The 23,671-nt window shown below is 39.5% G+C and overlaps 1 protein-coding gene and 1 long non-coding RNA gene across 3 annotated transcripts in view; one reads left to right on the top strand and one right to left on the bottom strand.

Moving 5' to 3' along the window:
• The window catches only part of LOC143670833 (uncharacterized), a 214,207-nt gene extending 200,884 nt beyond the window's left edge, over positions 1–13,323 (bottom strand). Inside the window, exon 1 of the long non-coding RNA XR_013169456.1 lies at positions 12,894–13,323. This is a non-coding gene — a long non-coding RNA (uncharacterized LOC143670833). The remainder of the gene's footprint in view (positions 1–12,893) is intronic.
• Positions 13,324–13,371: 48 nt separating this feature from the next.
• Positions 13,372–18,101, top strand: LOC143670260 (melanoma-associated antigen 10-like). 2 transcript variants are annotated; one of them, XM_077144938.1, is made up of 3 exons: positions 13,372–13,454; positions 15,982–16,103; positions 16,556–18,101. In XM_077144938.1, the coding sequence occupies exon 3, from the start codon at positions 16,606–16,608 to the stop codon at positions 17,620–17,622; it is 1,017 nt and encodes a 338-aa protein (XP_077001053.1). In that variant the 5' UTR covers positions 13,372–13,454; positions 15,982–16,103; positions 16,556–16,605; the 3' UTR covers positions 17,623–18,101. The 2 variants fall into 2 exon arrangements, with proteins under 2 accessions (XP_077001053.1, XP_077001054.1); XM_077144939.1 differs by lacking the exon at positions 13,372–13,454 and adding an exon at positions 14,044–14,293.
• Positions 18,102–23,671: the final 5,570 nt, after the last annotated feature.

The raw sequence follows: 23,671 nt of genomic DNA on the forward strand, positions 1-23,671 counted from the left end.
ATTTTTTCTAAAACTAATTGTTGTGCTGTGCTTCTAAATTTATTACTTTTTTGTATTTATATTATTTTTCTCAAAAAAATCAATTGTGATGATAAAAAATATTTATTCTGGGTGGCCCAGCCCCACCACACAGAGCGGGCACATGCCAGCTGGGCACTGCTCAACCGAGGACAAGAAAAGTGACTCCAGGAAAGCCAGTGTGGTTATCCAGCCTGCCTGCTGTTCCAGACAAGCTCACAATCACAGAGTCGTGGCGTAACCAGCCTTCTACCTAACGCAGAACCTAGAGACAAGCCTTATCTGGCCATTTTTGCTATTTCACTGGCTCCCACAGAAGCCACACTCGATGTTAAACTGGTACAACAGGCTTTACCCAGAGTCTTTAAATTTCATTCGTCTCTGCAAGAAGGCATTTTTGTTCCCTGCTGTGCAATGCTAATGGACAAACTATATCTGAACATTCATGTTGATTACACTCTCTACGTTTAAACACATGTATTTAGGTAAAAGTAGTGACTTTTGGGCCACGGTGGCTCAGCAGGCAAGAATGCTTGCCTGCCATGCCAGAGGACCCGGGTTTGTTTCCCAGTGCCTGCCCATGTTAAAAAAAAAAAAAAAAGTAGTGACTTTTGGTTGGTGTGATAGCACGAAGATAATCAACTAATTGAGGCTTACCACCCCTAAGAAACCTGGAACATGATTGGGTGTAACCCTCTTACTTTTCACATGAGATAGCTGGGCATATAAAATATCTTATTTTAAAAATTAAATTAAGTAAAGAGTCCTCCAAAAAAAATATTTATTCTTTCTAGCGTCCAATGTTCTGGAGCAGTTTGAAGGAAAAATCTGAGAAAATGGTATGGTAGCCCATGAGAAGCTCTGGGATCTGTCCTGTAACTACTTGTTGAAGAGGGCTTTGAAAATTATTGTTTTATTTTCTTTCTTTGCTTTGTATATATGTTATATTATAGAATAAAAAAGTTAAAATTAAAGCAAGTAAGAGATAGGCTTTAAAATATACATCTCAAAGTTAGTGTTGTCATCTCTGATACCCAGATGATATCCAATTGTTACAATGCCTCTGGTTTCTCATTGTAATTTTTTTCACAATAAATAGTGGCACCACCATTCCCCACCCCCATACACAAAAAAGGGGCTATGAAGGGCAGGTTTCTCTGTCAACTGGAAAAGCACCTGGCAGACATGATGACTTATGTTAGCTTCTTCTCCAAGCTTTTAGTTTTCATGAAGCTCCCCCAAGGGCGATTTCCTGTTAATCTCCAATGGTCTCTGGCTGTGTGGGCTCTTGTGGTTCTCTTGGCTCTGTGGCTCCCTCCAAAATATTTCCTCTTTTAAAGAATTCCAGTTAACTAATCAAGACCCATGTGGAACGGGTGGAGTCACATCTCCTCTAATCAAAGGTTAATACCCACAATTGGCTGTGTCACATCTCTGTAGAGACAATCTAATCAAATTTCCAACCCGCAGTGCTGAATAGGGATCAGTAGAAATGGCTGCCTCCTCAAGATGGATCAGGATTAAAACATGGATTTTCTAGAGTACATAATCCTTTTAAACTGGTACACCAGCCTTTTGTAAGTTTAGGTTAGAAGAAGTAAGGGGGGAGACTGAACAAATCTGAGACAAAAATCATCACTAGTATCAAACTCCAAACAGGTATATTATTCCTATGAATAGTTTCAAAAGCATGCCAAAGGATCAGAGAAACCCAATGCACAGATTTTTCAAGGATTTAGTCATCATATACTAGTTTACTGACACTAGGTACCTAAATTTGGCAGAATGGGGAAAAGAGATTGACAACTTCATATAGCAACCACTGAGGTAAGGATTATTCAAGTTAACCATGCTTTTATTTTTTCTCCTGTTAATAAACTTTCCTTTTTTCAATTAAAACTTTTCAAAATTTTAATTGAAATATAATTTGCCTTCAGAAAGGTGTACATAGGCATCTTAATGATTTTCAGAAAAGAAACATACTCATGTAACCCACAAACACAGCAAGAAATAGAATATTACCAGTTTCCCAGAAGCTCTCCCAATGGTTCACCCAAGAGTCTAATAATAAATTGTTTTAACTGTGTAAAGAGTATCTGTACTCTGTATCAGAAATTCACAGGAATTCTGAGAGGAAGGGGAAAAGAATGTAATGTCAACCTAGCAATAACGCATGAACAGAATTATATGAGAAAAAAACCCTGCCATTTATTTATAAGTGCTAAAACAACAATAACAAAACAATGTACTTGGGGATTTATATTTAAGAGGGCTCAGACCAATGTATAGCAAATGATGAAGAGTAATCACAAAACTATTCCTACCTAGGTCTACACAAAATTGTTTCTGAAATCTATGATGGAGGTTAAAGGCAATTTCCTATGTCGTCTTGTTTAAAAAAAAGATTGCAAAGACAATAAATGTGCTACTGTAGCAGAGCACCCAGGGCTGAAGGAACATGTTAGTCAAAGAAAAAAAAAATGCTGTAATTGGGATAGTCCATGCTGCTAAACCTCAAGTGAAATATTCTGTGTTTCATGAAGGTCTTCCTCTGTCTCAATGGGGATAGTTTATTCTTTGTCTCTTTGGACTACACATTCTGTTCTGTACCTTTACCTTGACATGCATCATATTCTGCTACTTCTGAACTGCCATTTCTGTATTTGTCTCCCCTCCTGCACAAGAGGGTAAAGCAATGGAGGCAATTACAATAACTATGTTATATTTGTTTCTGCCCCATTTGGTGCCTAGCCTAGGTACTCTTTATCCACTCTCACATATGCACACATAGGCACATATGTGATCTCAGTAGTAATTATTAGTTTTGTTAAAGCCTAACCATTGCAGTTTGGTAAACGCATTTTATAACATTTATTCTACAAGTTAGTATCCATGTTTATTCATTGCTCCTCCTTCTCCAACCAATTTCCCAGAATATAAAAAAAAAATTTATGCAAACACCAGTAGAGATAGATTCAACTTCCGGAGCCATGAATACTATGGGTTCACACACAGTACAATAAAGCTAGATGTGAGTAAGAATTTCCTCAAGAAAAAGAAATCAGGGCAGCTGTTCCTCTCTGGCTTAAGAATCAGAAATTTCCCCATTTGTTGGTATTGATAGGAGGGTTGGAGGTAGATGTGCTCTTAAGAGTTTTAACCAGTTGTTTCTTACAGTTATTTCCTCTGAGAACGGTCCTAACTTCCTAAGATTTTTGCTCACTTTTACCTCCCTAACCCATGTTTACATTGCACCTGGTTTTTACTCTGTGGATCTTATTATCATTTTTACATTACCAGTTACAGTTACTAGACTGTAAAATTCTCTAGGGCTGTGGTTGTATTTGTTCTTATTTTCCTAGAGCAATGTCTGACATATTGAATGAATTCAGTAAATAACTGTTGAATGAATGTTATTGATTGACCAGCTTGAGAATTTTAAGTTTTGAGAATTTTGAGAATTTTAAGTTTCAAGATGAACAGGATAATGAGATATTTAAAAACTGTTCAATATGACATAGCTAAGGGAGGTGGGAACAAATGTCCTATACTTAGAATGTCTTAATATTACTTCCTATTCATCATCTTTCCCTGATGTTTCAGACACCTTTGTCAATAAGCAAAACATCTACACTTTAACTAATTCTGACACACTTAAGATTAAACTATGAATAAAGGAATCTCTGAAAGATATCAACAAATTTATAATAATTAATAATTCAATAACTATCAAATATTAAATTAAAGCAGTCACAGCTACTTTGATTTTCCTTCCATTTCATGAAGCTTCACCCTCTAAATATAGAATCTGTTATCTTTCCATCATCAACATGAAACTAGTTTAGCTTTCCTTCAAACTAGACTATCAGTTATGGTCTTTGTATGCCTTTTATATTTTTCCAATACTTTGAATCATGTTCTAAGACTGAGTTTTGATTTTTTTTTTATAATAGCAAAAGGAAAAGAAGTTAATGAAGCAGATGAGTATTTCAACTGATTTTTATTTTTAGAAGGCATGTCAAAGTCACGGCTATTTCTTTCATAATTGCATTTCTCAAGCTGGTCAATCAATAACATTCATTCAACAGTTATTTACTGAATTCATTCAATATGTCAGACATTGCTCTAGGAAAATAAGAACAAATACAACCACAGCCCTAGAGAATTTTACAGTCTAGTAACTGTAACTGGTAATGTAAAAATGATAATAAGATCCACAGAGTAAAAACCAGGTGCAATGCAAACATGGGTTAGGGAGGTAAAACTGAGCAAAAAATCTTAGGAAGTTAGGACCGTTCTCAGAGGAAATAACTGTAAGAAACAACTGGTTAAAACTCTTAAGAGCACATCTACCTTCAACCCTCCTATCAATACCAACAAAAGTGGAAATAATTTGAGTCTGTCATAGGCTTAGTTTCAGATTTTACAGAACAAAGGCCTTCAAATTAAAGAGAAAAACTCCTTAAGAAGCTGTGAAAGGTAGTTAATCTTCTAATTATCATTTCAAAGGACTGTGATAGAGGTGGTAACACACAGCCCCTGTCAGAGCCAGCCAGGGCTTCAAATACTGCTTAGCTAGGTATTCCTGTATTTCCTTAAGGGCTGCTCAGATGTCCAAAAGATACCCTCAATCCCTCTCCAACCTTATTTCCTACTCTACTTACTACTGTCTATCCAGGTCTTAATTGTTGTCTTCAATGTTTATTTTCTTTTATATAAGCCCTAAAAGATAATTTATATATATTTTTAGATATTGTTTAATTTTCTGACTTTAATTGCTTGTGTTGCCTAAAAATCAGTTGAGTTGAAGTTTTATCTTTCTAAAACTCAAATTATGTTGAAAACCTCACTATGAGAATAGAGAGACTCTGAAGTAGTGATTGTGGCTCAACGTCAGGGATTCTAATTTGGTTAGTTGAGATCTAGTTGCTTCTGGTTCTAAGTACATCCATGGAGGCTGAGATGGTAGTTATTAATCAAGAATTATAACCACTTGGGAGACTGTGTAATGATCTCAACCAACAAAGGCAAGAGGTCATAGACACCTTGCATTGTACAGAACCAGTTACTAAGCAGTGATAATGGAAGTGTGATCAATTAAAAGGTCAACCAATTTTAATTTTTAAAATGAGAAAACAGTGACTGTTTTGGAAGCTTAAGAAGGTTAAGAAGTTAGCAATACGTGGGAAAAATGGAGGGACAGAGTAAGTGATGCATCATGGGATTGAGATTTTAATATTATTTGTTGCTTTTATAGGTATTTTATCACTTGATTAAAATAGCAATGTATTTTTCATTTTTTTTAATTAGAGAAGTTTTGCATTTATAGAATGATCATGCAAAAAATACAGGATTTCCATATACCTCCCCACTATCAAGACTTGTATTAATGAAGAAAATTTGTAACAATTGATGAGAACACTGTTTTGTTAATTCTATTTTTTAACAGTAGTTACATTTGTTACAATTGATGAAAAATTATTTAAGTACAACCATTAACTATTGTCCATAGTTTACATAAGGGTATTTTTCCCCATATTTCCAACCTATAATTATTTTCCATGCATGCTTTTATTTTATTACTCATCTACCCATACAATCGATAAAAGGGTTGTCAGTCCCAAGGCTTTTACCATCACAGGGTCACAAGATAAAAGCCATATATTTATACAATCCTTATCAAAGATCAAGGTTACTGGAACTCAGTTCAACAATTTCAGATCTTCTATCTATTCTAATGAACTAGAAACTAAAAGAGAAATACTCATTTGTTAAATGCTGACTTCTCAGTTCCAATTCCTCCCTCTCATTTGCTCATTCTCTCAATCTTCAGAGATATCTGGGACATGACATTCTAATTTCTTTGTGCTGAAATGGGGTATCAACATAAAAGAGAGGAATGAAACTGGTTGATATTCTTGGAGACCCTGGTACCTCTAGGTTTCTGGGCTTATCCTGAGGCTTTAAGCTTCTGAAAAAAATAAACTTAATAGGTAAAATTTTTATAGAGTCTTAGATAGAGCCCAGGGTATTTTATAGGGTTTTGGGGAATATTGTTGGTTAGGGTTTTGGGGAATATTGTTGGTTAGGGTTTGGCATACTGTGGCAATTTGCAATATCTGGCTGAAGCTTGCATAAGAGTAACTTCCAGAATGACCTTTTGACTCTATTTGAAAGTGCTTAGTCACTGAAACTTTATTTTGTATCACTTTTCTCCCTCCTTTTGGTCAAGAAAGCATTGTCAATCACATGACTGACATCTCATTCCTGACATAGGATGGATGGTAATGAGTTTATTTGCAGAGTTTGGCTTAGAGAAAGATCACATTTGAGCAACAAAACAGATTCTTCGGGGGTGATTCTTAGGCATAATTATAAGTAGACTTGGCTTCATCATTACATAAATAAGTTTCTTATGGTCAAGCCCTAAGATTGACAGCCTGGCTCATTAAATTGTAAGTCCCTATTGCTTAAGAGAATATCAGTAACTCACCAGGTGGGGAAGTTCAATAGTTCCACATTTTTCTCCATTCTCTCAAAGGACTTTTCAAATATATATATATATATATATATATATTTTTTTTTTCTACTCTAAATACTCCGGATTGTATCAGGGTACTATAATAACTTGTACAGAATAGCAAGATCTCATTCCTTATTCTAGGCCTCATATGATTACGTTGTTTAAATAAACTTAGTCATGTATTTTTATATGAAGAAGAGAAAAAGAAAAAACAGGAGAAGGAGACAAAGAAAAAAGAAACAACTAGGCCATTTTTTAACTACTCTCACAGAAGAATGGCTACAATCTCTTCAGAGTGTCTCTTCAGGGTGATGCTTTCAATTTTACATGATAGAAATAAAAATCATGGCCAATTGGAAACCTTGTGCATGATTCTAAGAGAGAATGACATCAATGCAGGATACCAAAAGTAACATGTAATGCTCCTCTAATGAGTATTAAAATAGAGTGTGAGATATAGAAAAATAGCAGGCTAAAGACCTCTGAAAATCCTCTCTTCTGTTAAAGTGCTAATAACTCTGCAAAAATGGTAATAATCATTTTTTCAGGACTCTGGAAACTAAGTAAATGCTTGCAGCAATCCAAGGAGTGCTTATTAGAGGAAAATGAATCAATTTAGGTAAGAACAGTGAGTTTACTGTCAGGCTACCATGTGCTGGTTTGAGGTTGCTGTGTACCCCAGAAAAACCAAGTTCTTTTTCCTAGTCCAATCTTGTGGGGCCAGACTTATTGCTTGGGTGGGATCTTTTTCATTGTTTCCATGGAGTTATGATTCACCCAATTGTGGGTGGGACCTTTTGATTAGCTAGTTTCCATAGAGATGTGTCCCTGCCCTTTCAAGGTGGGTTTTCATCTGCTTATTGGAGTTCTTTAAGAGGGAACTACTTTAGAAAAAGCTCAGAATCAATGCACACAGAATCATTTGGATATGCAAATAGAAAATGCCTTCTGAGAAGCTATCTGAAATCAGAAGTCAAAGGACCATCAGATTCCAGCTACATGACTTCCTAGTTGACGGAAGTGTTACAGATGGTCTTTCTTGAGTCAAGGTATCTTTATCTGCATGCCTTAGTTTGAACATTTTCATGGCCTTCAAACTGTAAACTTATAAATTAATGCATCCCTTTTATAAAATCCAATCCATTTCTGGTATATTACATTCCAACAACATTAGCAAACTAAAACATACCCTATTCCCTTTCCCGTATTCTCTAGCTCCACAGTAGCCATTTAAACCAACAGCCTACAATCACGATAAAAAACAGCAACTTGGAAGCCACTAGGATAGAGAACAGGATTGGAGCTCTTCCAAAGCCTCTTCCCCAGAAAATTGTCATTATTTTAAGTGCCTAGTCATTTTCTAGTAGATTGTACCCTCAGGCAGTCTTTATTTGATCTGAATTTGAGCTCACCCAGTAGGAATAGTCTTTTCTCCAGGGGCATTTGTTGAAAACCACTAAAGGCAATTGTTTAACTTCATAGCTGCTAGAGATAGTGGACAACATGTGAGGGAAACAGTAACCTAACAAAAACACTTAAAAGGAAAATCTGGGGAATGAGATGTCAATAATGGTTTGATAAACTCTGACATATTTCTTGGACTCTGGAAAGCTACACATATGCATAGGGCCACTCTTATGCCTAGGTCTACACACATGATCAGGAAAACTTTATAAAACCCCAAAATTCTCACCTCTGGCTGACTTTTAGTCTCTGTTGTAAATAAGAATTGAAGACTAAGGTAGATCTCTAAACTTCTTGGCTTACTATTGAAGTCACAACTAAATATGCATGCAGAGGCTTTGGCAAATACTCAGAGACTTTTTGGTTATAGGAACTTAAGGATATCTCTATCTACTTACTATCTGACCATTAAACTAGCTGAGCTGAGATGTTAATAGCCATGCATGACAAAGAATACAGACCTTACAGAATTAGTTCAGAAATGTCACTAAACAATCAAAGAGCAACACACCCTGGAGAGAGGGGAGAATCTAATTTCCTGAGTAGCCACAGTACATTATTTAAAATATTCAGCTTTCAACAAAAAATTATAAGACATGCAAACAAGCAAAAAAGTATGGTCAATACATAGAAGAAAAAAGCAGTCAATAAAAAAGTTGCTGAGAAAGCTTATGTGTTGGACTTACTAGATAATGGTTTTAAATCAGTTATTTTAAATATGTCCAAAGAACTAAATTAAACTGTCTATAGAATTAAAGAAAAATTTGAGAAGGAAGTTTCACCAAATTGAGGATGAAAAACTCACTAGAGGGGCTTAACAGGTTTCCCAGAGGCAGAAAAAAGATTCAATGAGCTTGAAGATAGGTCAATTAAGATCATCGTGTCTGAAGAACAGAAAGAAAAAAGAGTGAAGAAAAATGAACACAGCTACAGAGATCTGTGAGATACAATCAAGTGGACCAACATGCAAAGAAGGAGAGAAGAGAGAGTGAAACGGGCAGGTTGGATATTTGGAGAAATAGCGGCCAAAGAAGCCTATACTTTGATGGAAAACATCAATCTACACACCCAAGAGGCTCAAAGAACATCAACTAAGAGAAACTAAAAAATCCACATCTAAATACTTATTAAACGAAATATTGAAACAGAGACAAGCAGAAAATCTGGAAAGAAGAAAGAAAGAAGCAACTCATCACATACAAGGAAGATAAATAGGATTAACAGCTTATGTCCATTCAGAAGCCATGGATGTCCAAAGGCATAGAGATGATACATGGGAAGTGCTGAAAGAAGAATAATTTTATATTCTATATAACTATCCTTCAAAAATGAACTAGAAATTCAAATTTTTCCAGAAAACAAAAACTGAGATAACGTTTTGCAAACAAATCTGTTCTGCAATAAATATTAAAGGAATTCCTTTAGGCACAAATGAAAAGTTACTATACCTTAATGGAAACCCAAATGAAGAAACAAAAAGCACAACTTAAGGTAACTATCCAGGCCAACAGAAAAGATGGTATAAATGTAGTTTTTGTTTATAACTCTTCATCTATGGATTCAAAAGATACCATACAAAGCAATAATCATAAATAGTTTCTAAGGGTGCACAATGTATAAAGATATAATTCGTAAGACAATAACATCACAAAGTAGGGAGAAGGGAATGAAGTATAAAGTTTTTGTACACCACTGAAATTAAATTGGCATTAATCTGAACTAGATTGCTAAAAATTTAGATTTATATGCAATACCCAAAGCAATCACTAAGCAAATAATTTTTAAAAAATTTAGAAAAACTAACAAAAGACTTAAAATAGTACACTAGAACATATCTACTTAATGACAGTAAGGCAGTAATGGAGTAATTGAGGAACAAAAAGAACATAAAATGTATAGAAAACAAATAGCACAATGGTAGACATAAATTCTAACTTCTCCATTAGTTTACAAATTTATAGTTCTAAGGCCATAAAAATGTCCCAATTAAAGCATCAACAGGATGATACCTTCTCTATAGAAAGGTCCATGGCCTCCGGGGCTCCTCTGTCACATGGGAAGCCATATGGCCTGCATCTGCTGGTCCTTTAGCTCTCTGAGTGTTCTCTAAATGTCTCTTTTTGCTTTCTTTCTGAGCTGTCACAGATTTTTCTGACTTTTATACTCTTACAAAGGACTCCAGTAAAAGGTTAAGACCCACCTTGAATTGGGTGATTTACATCTCAATTGAAACAACCTAATCAAAAGGTCCCATCCACAATAGGTCTGCACCCATAAAAATGGATTAAAAGAACATGGTATTTTCTGAGTTACATAACAGCCTCAAATCAGCACAGTACCTGTTGTGGGCTGAATTGTGTCTCCCAAAAATTATGCTCAATTCTTCACCCCCAATACCTGTGACTGTGACCTTATTCGGAAATAGGGCATCGTCAAATGTAATCATATTGGATTAGGGAAACCCCTATTTCAATGACTGGTGCCTTCATGAGAAGTGGGAAATTAGGACATAGAGGCCTAGAGAGAAAATACCATGTAAGAACAGAGGAAGAAATTCAGATGATGTTTCTATAAGTCAAGAAATATCAAGGATTACCAGTAACCACTAAAAGGTAAAAGAGGCAAGAAAGGACAGAGAATGGCCTTGTTGACACCTTGATTTTGGACTTCTAAACTCCAGAAATATGAGAGAATAAATTTGTATTGTTTCAAGCAACCCAGTTTTTGATAATTTGTTGCCAGAGCCCTATAAAACTAATAGAATACCCTATATGAAAGAGAGGAATTCACAAAGAAAAATCTAAAATATTTTTCAGATGAATGAAAAAAGAAAAAAAGAGCATACAAAAACTTATGGAATATAGGTAAGATAGTCGTGAGGGAATTTTATAGCCGTAAATATACACATTAAAGAAGAGGTAGGGCGGGCCGCGGTGGCTCAGCGGGCAAGAGTGCTTGCCTGCCATGCCGGAGGACCCCGGTTCGATTCCCGGCCCCAGCCCATGTAAAAAACAAACAAACAAACAAAATATAATAAAACAAGAAAATGTTTAAAGATGTTTCCCTTTCTTCCTCCCTTCCTTCCTTCCATCCTTCCTTCCTTCTCTGTCTTTCCTTCCCTTCCTCCCTCTCTCTTTAAAAAAAAAAAAAGAAGAGGTAAAATCAGAAATCAATAAGCTAGCCTCTCACTTTAAGATTATAAAAAAAAAAAGAGCAAACTAAACCCCAGGCAAGCAGAAGGTAGTAAATAATAAAATCAAAATGAGAAAACATGAAATAAGAAATATAAAAAAAATAGATAAAATCAACAAAATCCAAGGTTTGTGATTTTAAAAGACTAATGAAACAGAACATTTAGCCAACCAGACCAAGAGAAGTGCAAAGATTCAATTTACTAAAATAAAAAATGAAAGAGAAAATACTATTGCCAACCTAAATTAAATAAAAAGAATTATATTGAACTACTATTAATATTTGTTTGCCAAAAGTTAGATAACCTAGCAGAAATGGGAAGATTCAGAGAAAGACATAAACTATCAAAACTGACTCAAGAATAAGTAGAGGGCCATGGTGGCTCAGCAGGTAAGAGTACTTGCCTGCCATGCCCGAGGACTGGGGTTTGATTCCCGGTGCCTGCCCATGTAAAAAGAAAAAAAAAAAAGTAGAAAATGACAACTGACTTCTAATAAATAAAGAGATTAAATTAATAATCATTCACAATAAAAGCTCTCAACCAAAACGCTTCATGGGTGAATTCTACGAAACATTTAAAGAAGAATCAATGCCTATATTTCAAAACTTCTTCCACAAAACAGAAGAAGAGAGAACACTTTCCAATCAGTCTTTGAGTTAATATTTTCAAGATTCCAAAACCAGACAAAGATATAACAAGTAATGAAAACTACAGACGATTTTCCCTTATCAATCTAGATGCAAAATCTTTACAGTTTTCCAGCAAACCAAATCAGGAAATATATTAGAAGTAATATACAATATCACCACCAAGTGGGGTTTATCCCAGGAATGCAAGGTAGGTTCAGCATAGAAAAGTTAATCAATGTAAAAAAACATATTAATGGAATAAAAGAAAAAATACCCATGATTATCTCAATAGATGCAGAAAAATGTTCCAAAAAATGCAATTCCTTTTTTCCCAAAACATGGGGAAAAAAATCCTAGGAATAAAGGTAGATTCCTTAACCTGATAAAAGCCATATACACAAAGCCCATGACTAATCTCATTTTTAACCGAGAAAGACAGGATGCTTTCACCTTAAGCTAAAAACAAACAAACAAACAACAACAACAAAAAAACCCCAGAGATTTCCAGTCCCACTACTTCTATTCTACACTATTGCAACTCTAGTCAGGGAAATTAGGCCTAGAAATGAAACTCATACATCTGGGTTCAACTGATTTTCCACATGAGAGCCAAGAACATTCAGTGAGGAAAGAATAGTATTTTCATAAAGTGGTCTGGTAGAACATTGAAACCAAATGTAAAATAATCGACATGTCCCTGATCTCAGTCCGTATATACTTATGCAAGCCTTTCAAGCTGAGTCATTTCCTGCTCAAGGGTCTCATAACAGGTAAAAGCCAAGTTAGGTAGGGGACAGACTCAAGTAGGCAGTGGGTGAGGGCCCAGGCCCTGCTTGACACTAGGTAAGGACCTTGTAGGAGGACGAACATAGGAGCTAGTGCCTTATCTGCTATCAGCCCTGGGACATGGTGACTGGACGTGGCACACCTGACATCTTCCTCCGCCGTCCAAGAGGAGACAGCCCTGGTAAGAGGGACCAATCTTCAGGTCAGGAGAGGGAGGGTACCCAAATTCTGCCAAGTCTTAAAGTGAGGAAGATGAGGGAGGACTTGGAGGTGTTCTTACCTCAGAAAGAAGGCGCCCCAGCCTGCACTGCCCATGCTGTCAGCCCTAAGAGGCCACAAACAGGGTCCTCATATGTGGTGCTTCCTGACTTCTGACTTGGGAGTCTGAGGTAATTACGGCTTCCTCTGAGGGAGTAAAACTCAGAAAATCACAGGGTGGGATCCAAGGCTCTGCTGGGATTCAAGGAGAGGATGCTTAGAGAAGATCGAAGGCTACAATCCCAGAAAAACTGGCTCTTGCTGTCATCCGTGGAAGATGCCAGGCAGGGTCCCTGCATAAGGTATTTTCTGACTTCCAGCAGAAGGGAGGGGTTCCACAACTTAGTAATAAATATGAATATGTTGAGAATGGCTGAGTTCGGCCCCAAACACCTGGGGACCCCACACACCGAAGCGCCACCCTTCCCCCGCCTCGTTGTCAGCCCGAGAGAGCTCTGGGAAGGGTCCCCGGATGTGATTTTTCTGGACTTCCGCTTCCGGGTCTGAAGGAAGTGAGGCTTCGTCTGCGTGGACGGACTCCAATCACCGGAGGGAAGGGTCCTAGGTCCTGACAGGAACCAAGGTGAGTACCCTTACGAGGTGGTGAGAAGACCTCCATCAAGATAGAGCGGACCCCTGAAAACCTGGCCCTTGCTGCCAGCCCAGAGAGATTATAGGCAGTGTTTTCGGATATGATATTTCCTGACTCCGCCTTGGGGTCTGTGGAAGGTGGGGCTTTGTCTGAGGAAGTGGACTCAGGTCAGCAGAGGGAGGACTTTACAGGAGCTAAGAGGACTTCCCACCCAAACAGAGAACGGGCACCACTGAAACCCACGTCTTCTGTCAGCCCGGAGGTGGGAGGGAGGGGCAGGTTGGGGTTTTCGGACAGAGGCGCACACACACATATCCATGTCAGGGGACTCATGGAGTTGGAGGCTTCGGGCTGAAGGATGGAGGAGCAGAACCTAACTGAAGTAAATATGCATACCTTGAGGAGAATTGAGGTTCCCTTCCCCAGAATACAAAAGTCCCCATAGATTCCAGCTCTGCACCCCCCCCCCCCCCCCACCGCATTGCTCCACGGTCAGCCCTGGAAGTTCCCGGCATGGTACCCGGATATGGTTGCTCTGACCTCCATCTTGGGTGTGGCTGAGGTGAGGCTTCGTCTGAGGGGGCAGACTCAGATCAGCAGAGGGACAGGTCTCTGGCCCTGACAGGTGTCAACGTGAAAAACCCACCCAGGCAGATTTGGGACCCACAGAAAATCACCTGTCCTGTCAGCTTTGGGAGGTTCCCGGGCAGAATCCCCGGATGTCGTTTTTCCTGACTTCCATCTTGGGGTCTGAGGGAGGTGGGGCTTTGTCTGAGGTAACGGACTCAGTTCAGCAGAGAGAGGAGTCCCAAGTCCGGAGAAGCTGCAAGGTGAGGACCCTGAGAAAAAACTAGAGAGACTTCCACCCTAGACAGTTTGGGACCCACAGAAAACCACCTGCCCCATCAGCTATGGGAAGTTCCTGGGCAGGTTCCCCAGATGTGGTATTTCCTGACTTGCATCTTGATGTCTGAAGGAGGTGAGGTTTCATCTGAGGGGGCGAACTCAGAGAGAGGGCTTCCCATCCCAGGAAGAGAGGGACCTACAGAAATCTGGCCCTGTGTTCAGCGCCGGCAGATCCCCAGCAGGGGGTCGGGGTGGTGATTACTGACTTTTGCCGTGGGTTGTGAGGAAGGTGAGTCACCCGAAGGGGCAGAGTCAAGTCAGCAGACGGAGGCGTTGCCGACCCTACAGGGCATCGAGGTGAGGACCTTGAGAGAACTAAGGAAGATTTCCACCGAGACAGCGAGGGGCACTGAAATCCACCCCCCGTGTCTGCCTCACCGGAGTCACGGGTCTCATGGATTTCCAATCAAACGTGCTCTACCCGCTCAGTTCTCTTCAGGATTCTCGGCCTGAGTTATGCGTCCTTTTGTGAGCAGAAGGGAGGGGCTCCAAGTCCTGTCAGGAGTACATATCTGTACGTTGGAGACTGAGGGTCCCTCCCACCCCAGAAAACATGGCGCCCCAGAGTTTCCAGCTCTGCCCCTCTGCCTGCAATTAGCCTTGCAAGGGCCCAAGCAGGGGTGGCCAGATGTGATGTTTCTTGGGTGGTGTTAAGGAAGTGAGGGCACTGTTCTAAAGTGGTGGGACTCATATTGTCAGAGGAAGGATTATCAGGTTCTGCCAGGCTTCAAGGTGAGGACTCTGAGGGAGGATATAGGAACTTTCCATCCTAAAGAAATGGGAACCCACAGCAACTCACTCCTTCTGTGGGCCTTGGGGGGCCCTGGGCAGAGCTTTCAGGTAAAGTTGCACCCCCTCCCTCATTTTTTCATTTCTGTTATGGAGTTGGAGGATTGGGTTGAGGGCATATCCTCCAGATCAGTGGAAGGAAGGGACACAGGTCCTGTCAAGAGTAGATACAAATACCTTGAGGAGGACTGAGGGTACTTCACCTCAAAAGGGGGTGACCTACAGAAATCCATCTTGTCTCTGCTGCCAACCCTGGCAGGCCCCTAGTAGGAGAGGCCACTTTTATATGGGTGTGGGGAAGGGTCTCAGTGAGGTGAAGGTCTTGGTCTAGGGCATAAGCAGACTCATGTCAGCAGAGAGGCAGGGCTCAAGGCCCTTCTGCAGTTAAGGAGAGGTCTTTGGGGGAGGAAAAACTCTAAACTCTAAAGGCTCTAAACTCCAGAATTAAGGTGAGTATACCTTCCCTCTCCTGCTAGGATTCAAGGTAAGTAGCCTTGCAGAGCACTGAAAGTAACTCTCACTGCAGAAAAGAAGGGTACCCAAAGAATCCAGCTGCCCATTTTCTCAGCCGGGAGGCATATCTCATGTCTGCCAAGAAATTAGGAGCATGTCAGAGAGGATACTGAGCCTTTGTCTGAGAGGGTGATGTCAGGTCAGCAAAAGCAGGTGGCTCTGGCCCTAGAAGGAGCAAAGCTGAGTATCCTGAGGGAGGACTAAGGTTACCACTTACCCCAGAACAGAGAGGGCCCCTATCCTGCTGGCATTCCTTGGCAAACCCGCGGGAGGGCTGGCCAGGTGTGATGTCTCTTTACTTTTTTCTTAGAGTCTCAGGAACCTGAGTCTCAGAGTCACAGGAAGGTGGTGTGAGGAGACAACATCAAATCAGCAGAGGAAGCAACATTAGGTCATCACAAAGAATCATCCCAGGGTCTGAAAGGATTCAAGGTAAGGACCCTGAGTGAGGACTGAGACAACTCCCATGCTAAGATAGATGGGGCCTCAGCTCTACACTGCTCTTACAGGGACTGAAGGAAACAGGAGCTGAAACCCCTGTTCTGAGGCAAGTGTCCTCAGGTTAGCAGAGCCAAGGAAGTCCAGGAACTACCAGGAGTCAAGGTGAGACCCCTGAATGTCTATCATGGCCACCACCCACCCCAGAACAGAGGGGAACCCATGGTTCCCGACACTATTTATCCTCCTGTCAGCCCTGGAAGCCTTGAAGCCTGAGGAACCTCACTTCCTCTTTCTGGTTCTTAGGAGAGGGTTGACCAGTAGGACAGGAAACGTGAGGCCCTCAAGTACCACCTAAAGAGAAGGCCTGTAAGTCAGTCTTTGCCAGGGCTACCAAGGTTGAGCTTCTCAGCTGAGGCTGCTAACACTCTCCCTCTCCCCCCCAGGCCTGTGCCACATCACTCACTCTCCAACGTGCTGCCCCTGACGAGTCATCATGCTTCACTCTCCAAAGCGTCCACGTTACATGCTTGAGCAAGACCTTCAGGACCAGATTGAGACAAGGCAAACGTTGAGTGTGCAGATTCCTGTAGCTATAGAAGAGGCCTCCTCCTCCTGTTCTCCCTCTCCTTTGGTACCAAACTTCTCTGAGGGGGTACCTGCTGCTGGAACACCAAGTACTCCCCAGAGTCCTCAGAGAATTTCTGCCACCTCTACTTCATCATACATATCAGATGAGAGCTCCAGCAGCAAAGAGGAAAATGTGAATACCATACCAGTCACTGAATCCTTGCTGAATGATGCCCTAGACAAGAAAGTGGTTGATTTGGTGCAGTTCCTGCTCCGCAAGTATCGAAAAAAGGAGCCCATCACAAAGGAAGACATGCTAAAGATGATCATCAGAAACTACAAGGAGTACTTCCCGGTGATCCTCAAGAAAACCCGTGAATGCTTAGAGCTTGTCTTTGGCCTTGATGTGAAGGAGGCAGATACCATTGGTCAGCTGTATGTCTTTGAGCACACACTAGACCTCACCTACGATGGGATGCTGAGCGATGACAGGGGCATGCCCAAGACTGGCCTCCTGATTCTTATACTGAGTCTGATCTTCATGGAGGGCAACTGCGCATCTGAGGAGGAGATCTGGAGGGTGCTGAATGCTACAGGGGTGTATGAGGGAAGAGAGCACCTCATCTATGGGGAGCCCAGGAAGTTCATCACAGAAGAATTGGTGCAGGAAAAGTACCTAGAATATCGGCGGGTAGCTGGCAGTGATCCTCCTCGCTATGAGTTCTTGTGGGGTCCCAGGGCCCACGCAGAAACCAGCAAGATGAAGGTCCTAAAGTTTTTGGTCAAGGTCATTGATAGTGCTCCAACTTCCTTTCCAGCCTGGTATGAGGATGCTCTGAGAGATGAGGAGGAGAAAGTCCAGACCAGAAATTCCACCACAAACACACTACTGCCAATGATAATTGCAGTACCACCCACATCCAGTACCTTCTGTCCCAAGTGAAGACTCTTCACCCTGTGACTGAAGTAGTCAATGTTCTGAGTCATGGCGGGCCAGAGTGGGGCTGAGGGTAACAGTTATAAAATCTTTGTGTCCTCTTCTGTATTGCTGACTTGTAGGTTTATCTTCTTTATTTTCTTTTTGGTGTTTTTCAAACGCTGTTACTTTTAATAGCGGACTTAATTAGCTTAAATGCCTTTGTTTATGGATGACATTAGTCACACATTTCTTGCTGTTAATCTGTTTCAAGAGTAAGAATTTTGCTATTTGAAATGGGAAATATTCCATCTCATTTTGTGATATGTAACAAGTTAATTTGGAATAGGAAGTTCCTTAGTAATGTAAAAGTGCTCAGCAGTGAAATAGAGCAATAAAGTAAAAGATAGTTAATTTCTGGATTCCCTTATTCCTTTTATTCTGTCCTTCTTTAAAATTGAAAATATATACCTGGTTTTGCTTGGCTTATTCAAAGATATTGTTGAAATTAAACCTTAATAAATGCAAGTTCTTGCTCACTGTGTCATTTTTTTCTTAAAATATGAATTGAGCATCCACTCTTTGATAGGCACTGTGTTATTGGGGGAGGTGCAGGATAAACAACATACACCCCTTATTTATAGCAGGGTAGAGACTAAGAGTAGCAATCAGATGTGAAAGTCTTAGATATCCTCTAAGTCCCAAAGAATAAGTAAAAAGGAGAACTGAGGATGTGGAAGCTCCAGAGGAGAGCAGTGAAGTATAAGTACCTTGATCCAAGACAGTTTGTGGCTTTGGAAAATGAAGTTCCTTCATTGAGAGTTGCTTTTAAGTTTAGCTGGGTGGTGAAGGGGGCAGACTCTCAGATGGTGTGACTCAGAGATAAGAGAAAAGCCTGAAATGGAAAACTGCTTTTTGCAATTGCTTTTGGATCATGGCTAAACGAGAGAGCAATCTCCACCTGGAAGGTGTCCTGCTTTCTTGTCCTGGCAACAGTTAACGTTCCAGGAATTAAGTGTTTTATCTGATGTGCAGATATACATCGACTGCAAGTCTTCCCTGAGAAAGAATGGAAAGACTTCCATAGTTATCACTAACTCCCTGGAAGTGGTGTCTAGAAGCCACTGGGTTGGCATGATTTTCCCTGGCCTGGGAGAGCCAGAACCCACTCCACTGAAAGAACACTTTATTAAAATAATCTTGAGTGTAATTTGGCCGCTCTAAGCGAAGGCTAGATTGTGGTTAAGGGTGAAATGAATGAAAATAGTGGTTTGGATGGAAGAGCACCTGGGAAGGAGGGAAGGAATAGGTTCTGGATTTAAATTATAAGAGCTCTGAGTAGTATCTAGGTGGGTAAGACTCTCCCACATGCAAATAATATATCATCTAAAAGGGTGTTTTGGTTTCCTAAAGCTGCTGGAAAGCAACATACCAGAAATGGGTTGGCTTTTACAATGGGGATGTTTAAGCTTGCAATTTATGATTCTTAAGCTGTGAAAATGTCCAGCTCAAGGAACCAACAGGATGATACCTGGACTCTGAAGACAGTCTGCTGGCATCTGGGACTCTTCTGCCACATGGGAAGAAGGCACATGATCAGCATCTGCTGGTCCTTCTCTTCAGAGTTTTGTTGCTTTAATCTTTGATTCCAGTGGCTTCTTCTCTGAGCTTCACGCATGCTCTCTTAGCTTCCCCAGGGCTTTTCCCTATGAGCTTCTATTAATTTCATCTCTTATAAAGGACTCCATTAAAAGGATTAAGACCTTCTTTGGGGCAGCTCCTCAACTGAAATAACTTAATCACAAGCACCCACGTACAACAGGTCTGCATCCACAGGAATGTATTAAAAGAACGTGGGCTTTCCTGGGGTACATAACGTCGTCTAACCACCACAGAGGGTAGATACTGAGTTCTATTTAAGAAGCATTTTTAGCTACCTTGATAGTCCATGTTTCATCAAGCAGTATTTTCTCTGGGATGCCCTGGATAAGAAAATGTATTCCCAGAGAAGAGGGTATTAGTGTGGGGGGTAAAAATAATGTTAGAAAATGCTGTTAATCATTAAAGATCCCTTTAATGTCAGGTGCTTTACATACATAACATACATTCAAATAGCAAAGCAAGGTTTATAAACCCATTTCATGGATGAAGAATTTAACGCTTATAACACTTGGCAATCTACCCCAGATTATATGGCTGGTAAGTGACAGAGCTGTGACCTACCAGTTTGTCACTCCTTTCTCTGAAGGCTGCACCCAACTCCTAGAGGAACAGCTCAATAAATCACCTACACACTTCCTGGCATAGAGCATTTTTGCCCCTTGCAGAAGTGCCCTGTCTGTCCCTTCTCTCACACTGGAACCCCTATTATAGCAACAACTCCTTTGACGTAAAATTTCACTTTGGGCAGTAATGTTTAGAATCTGGTAATACCGACCCCCAACCCCCGAGCATTTTCCACATATTCTCTAAGTGTTTTCCAAATTACATGGTGAGTGTAGTCATACTTGTCACATACTTTACTGGTTCTTAGAATACAACCCTGAAGTTAGAGAGAGGATTTTTGAAACCACTCTGATATTTGCAGTCAGATTTTACAGGATGTCATCCTTGAAATTGGCCACTGAACACATATCCAGATATATGACCTTACCTAGGTCATCAAAATCCAAAGTACCCCCTCATAACTGATAGATAAAGAAAGGCTTCGGAAATCCCTGTGTAAGCAAACATCTAGGGAGTCTGAATTCTCAAAACCCTGGAGTCCTCTTAGGAAGCAAAAAAGAATTCCTTGGTGTACATACTAGCTTTGATTTAAAGAGAAAATATTTCCACACATTTACTGTGTTTTCTCTGTGTATATAACCTTCAGGAAATCCTGGTGTGCAATGTGTCAGAAGGCAGCAGTATTGGTGTTCTGACATGTGCAGTCATGTGGAGGGTAGCAGAGGCTAACAAGTTAAGATTTTGACCATATGTCAAAGATAAGGAGATAAAATCTGAACTTTGTGGATTAACACAACCAAAGTTTATTTTTTTGTGTGCACATAAATTCTGGTGTGGGTTAGGAGCGACTTCCACTATCAAGTGGCCCAAGGATCCGGGCTGCTTCCATGTTTCAGTTCCACCGTCGCGACTTGGGGTCATCACGTCTGCTGCTCAATGGAAGAGAAAACACGGGAATGCCATTCTGCTCCTTCCTAACTACAAGTAGACTGGCAACGTAGTTTTCCCGTGAGTCCAGAAAGGAGAGAAAAGCAAGACGTGAATGAGCATTTGCAGTTTCTCCCATATGCCATTACATAGTAGGTGCTCAGTAAAAAGCAACTATTATAATGTGTTTTAACAACAACCTTCTTCATTTCTTCAAGGGGCTTCTCATAAGAATAAATTTTCTTTGAAAGTCTCCAAGTTTTTCAAATGACTGCTATGTGACAGGCACTTTCAAATACACGATCATATCTATTTTTCAAAGGATCCCATAAATCTTAGCAGGGAGGGTTTGTCCTTTACTCATCACCAATTTTCAGCATTGCGCTTTACAAAACCTTCTAGCCACAGAATTCTAAGCTTTTCCCAGAACCCAGCTCGGAAAGTTCTGTTCTAGAGGACATGGACTTCATGTTCCTCCAGAGGCATTTGTCTGTGTGGATTCCTTTCTGCTCAATGCAATGAATCCCTATTTTACTTCCTGGCATTCCAGGAATGCCAAAAAGTTAATTACATACCTTCTATTATTTTTGCCCTTTTTGTAAACTCCTGTATCATATACACCTTTCCCCACATATAAGGTTTCCTATATTTTTAGCTGTGTTCAAAGACATTGTTTTTCAACAACTGTTTTAAAAAGAAATTCTCAGACTGTCGTCAGAAATTTCAGCTTTGATCTTTTCAAAGAACCAGTTAGGCTCTATTGATACCATTTTTTTCTAATTTCAATTTCATTGATTTCTGCTCTTATCTATATTATACCATCCTTTAGCTTGCCTTGGGGTTAATGTACTTTTCTTTGCATAGTGTCCTAAAGTACAAGCTTTGATTATTGATTTGAGTACTTTCTTCCTATTTGATATAAACATCTAATGACTACATTTCTTTTCAGTTCTGTATGGGTTTGTTTCTTTTCATGTATTTTGAAGCTCTTCTTTTAGGTGCATACAAATATGGGATTATTATGTCTTCTTGGTGAATTGACTGGTTCATCATTATGCACTGTACATATTTATGGTGATTTTTCTTATGAGGTCATTTTTTGACATTATTATATTGACTCCAGTTTTCATTTTTAATTTTAATTTTAATTTTAAATTATCAACTAATAAAACTTTTTAATTTTTATTTTGGTATAATAGAGCTAATGGTTTTCAACCATATATCTATTTGTATCATGACAACCAATATCAGGATAGAGAACGGCACCATCATCTTTCCAGTAAACTCTCATTTATAGTTGTCCCCTCTCCCAATACTTAATCCTGACAACCTCTCACCTATTCTCCATCACTATTGTTATATATTTTTATGAATGTCATATAAATGGAATAATAGAGTATATAACTTGTTGATCCTGTCTCCTTTCACTCAAGAAAGTGCCTTTGAGATTCATCCAAGTCATTGTGTATAGCAATACTTAATTTCTTTTTATTGCTGAAGAATATTCCATTGTACAGAGGCATCAAGGTTTGTTTATCAATTCTCACATGGAAGGGCACTTTAAGTTGTTTCCAGGTTTTGGAAAATATGAGTAAAGCTGCTATAAACATTCAAGTATAGGTTTTGAATGCATAATTATTTTATTTCACTCAGGAATGGCTTTGCTGAATAGTATGTTAAGTGCATGTTTAAAGGAAAGTACCAAATCATTTTCTGCCTTAGCTGTACCATTTTACATTCCCACTAAGAATACAAATTGTTCTTCATTCTTGCTAGCACTTTGTAAAGTTCACTACATATTTTAAAATTTTTGCCATTCTCAAATATTTGTTGTAGTACCTTATTGTAGTTTTAATTTGCATTTCTCTACTGGCCAATGATGTAAATAATTGTTACATTTGGCTTATTTGCTATCTAAATATCTAATTTGGTAAAGTGTCTGTTGAAGTTTTGAGCAATTTTTTTTGTTTCTTTTTCTTTATTAAGGAACTCATAGTTTTACAGAACAATCATGCATAAAATATGAGCTTCCCATATACTGCCCCACCACCAACACCTTGCATTGGTATAGAACATTTGTTAAAACTGATGATAGCACATTTTTGTAATTGTACTATTAATTAAAGTCCATGGTTTAACTTAGGGTTCACTGTGTAGTGTAGATCCATGTATTATTTAAAAATTTTTATTCTATTGCCATATGTACAATCAAATATTTTCCCTAAAAATTCCCCTAAAATCAGTCCATAATTGAGCCCAGAAATCTTCATTGTATCAAACACTGTAAAGTACAGGGCGTAGACCACACTAATGGCCAGGAAAAGCACACTTGAATGATGAAAGGAAATCAACAGATGCCAAACTGAGATGAATCAAATATTATAATTATCTGAGAAGGATTTTAAAGAGTTGTCGTAAAAGTGATTCCACAAGCAATTATGAATTCTCTTGAAACAAATGTTATAGTAGAAACTCTGAGCCAAGACAAATAATATATAGGGAGGAACCAAACGGAAATTACCAAACTGAAGATGTATTAATTGAAATAAAAATCTAGTTGGAGTTCACAGGTGATTCAGTGGTAGAGTGCTCACCTTCCATGCAGGAGATCTGGGTTCAATTCCTGGACCATGCACTTCCCCCCAAAAATAAATCTAGTTGGATATGCTCAGGGTAGAGTGGGGGAAACAGAGGCTAGAATCAGTGAACATGAAAAAGAAGATCAGAAGATTTTGTACAATCTTAACAGAGAGAAAATATACTCAAAAAATGAAGAGAAGGAGGTGCAAGGGTAGTTCAGTGGTAGAATTCTTGCCTGCCATGCAGTAGCCCTGGGTTCGATTCCTGGCCCACGCACTTCCTAAAAAAACAAACATGCAAAGAAAGAAAGGAAAAACGAGCAAGAATTCAACAAATGGTGCTG

This window comes from Tamandua tetradactyla, chromosome X (assembly GCF_023851605.1).
Source record: "Tamandua tetradactyla isolate mTamTet1 chromosome X, mTamTet1.pri, whole genome shotgun sequence".
In the NCBI taxonomy this organism is placed as follows: Eukaryota; Metazoa; Chordata; class Mammalia; order Pilosa; family Myrmecophagidae; genus Tamandua; species Tamandua tetradactyla.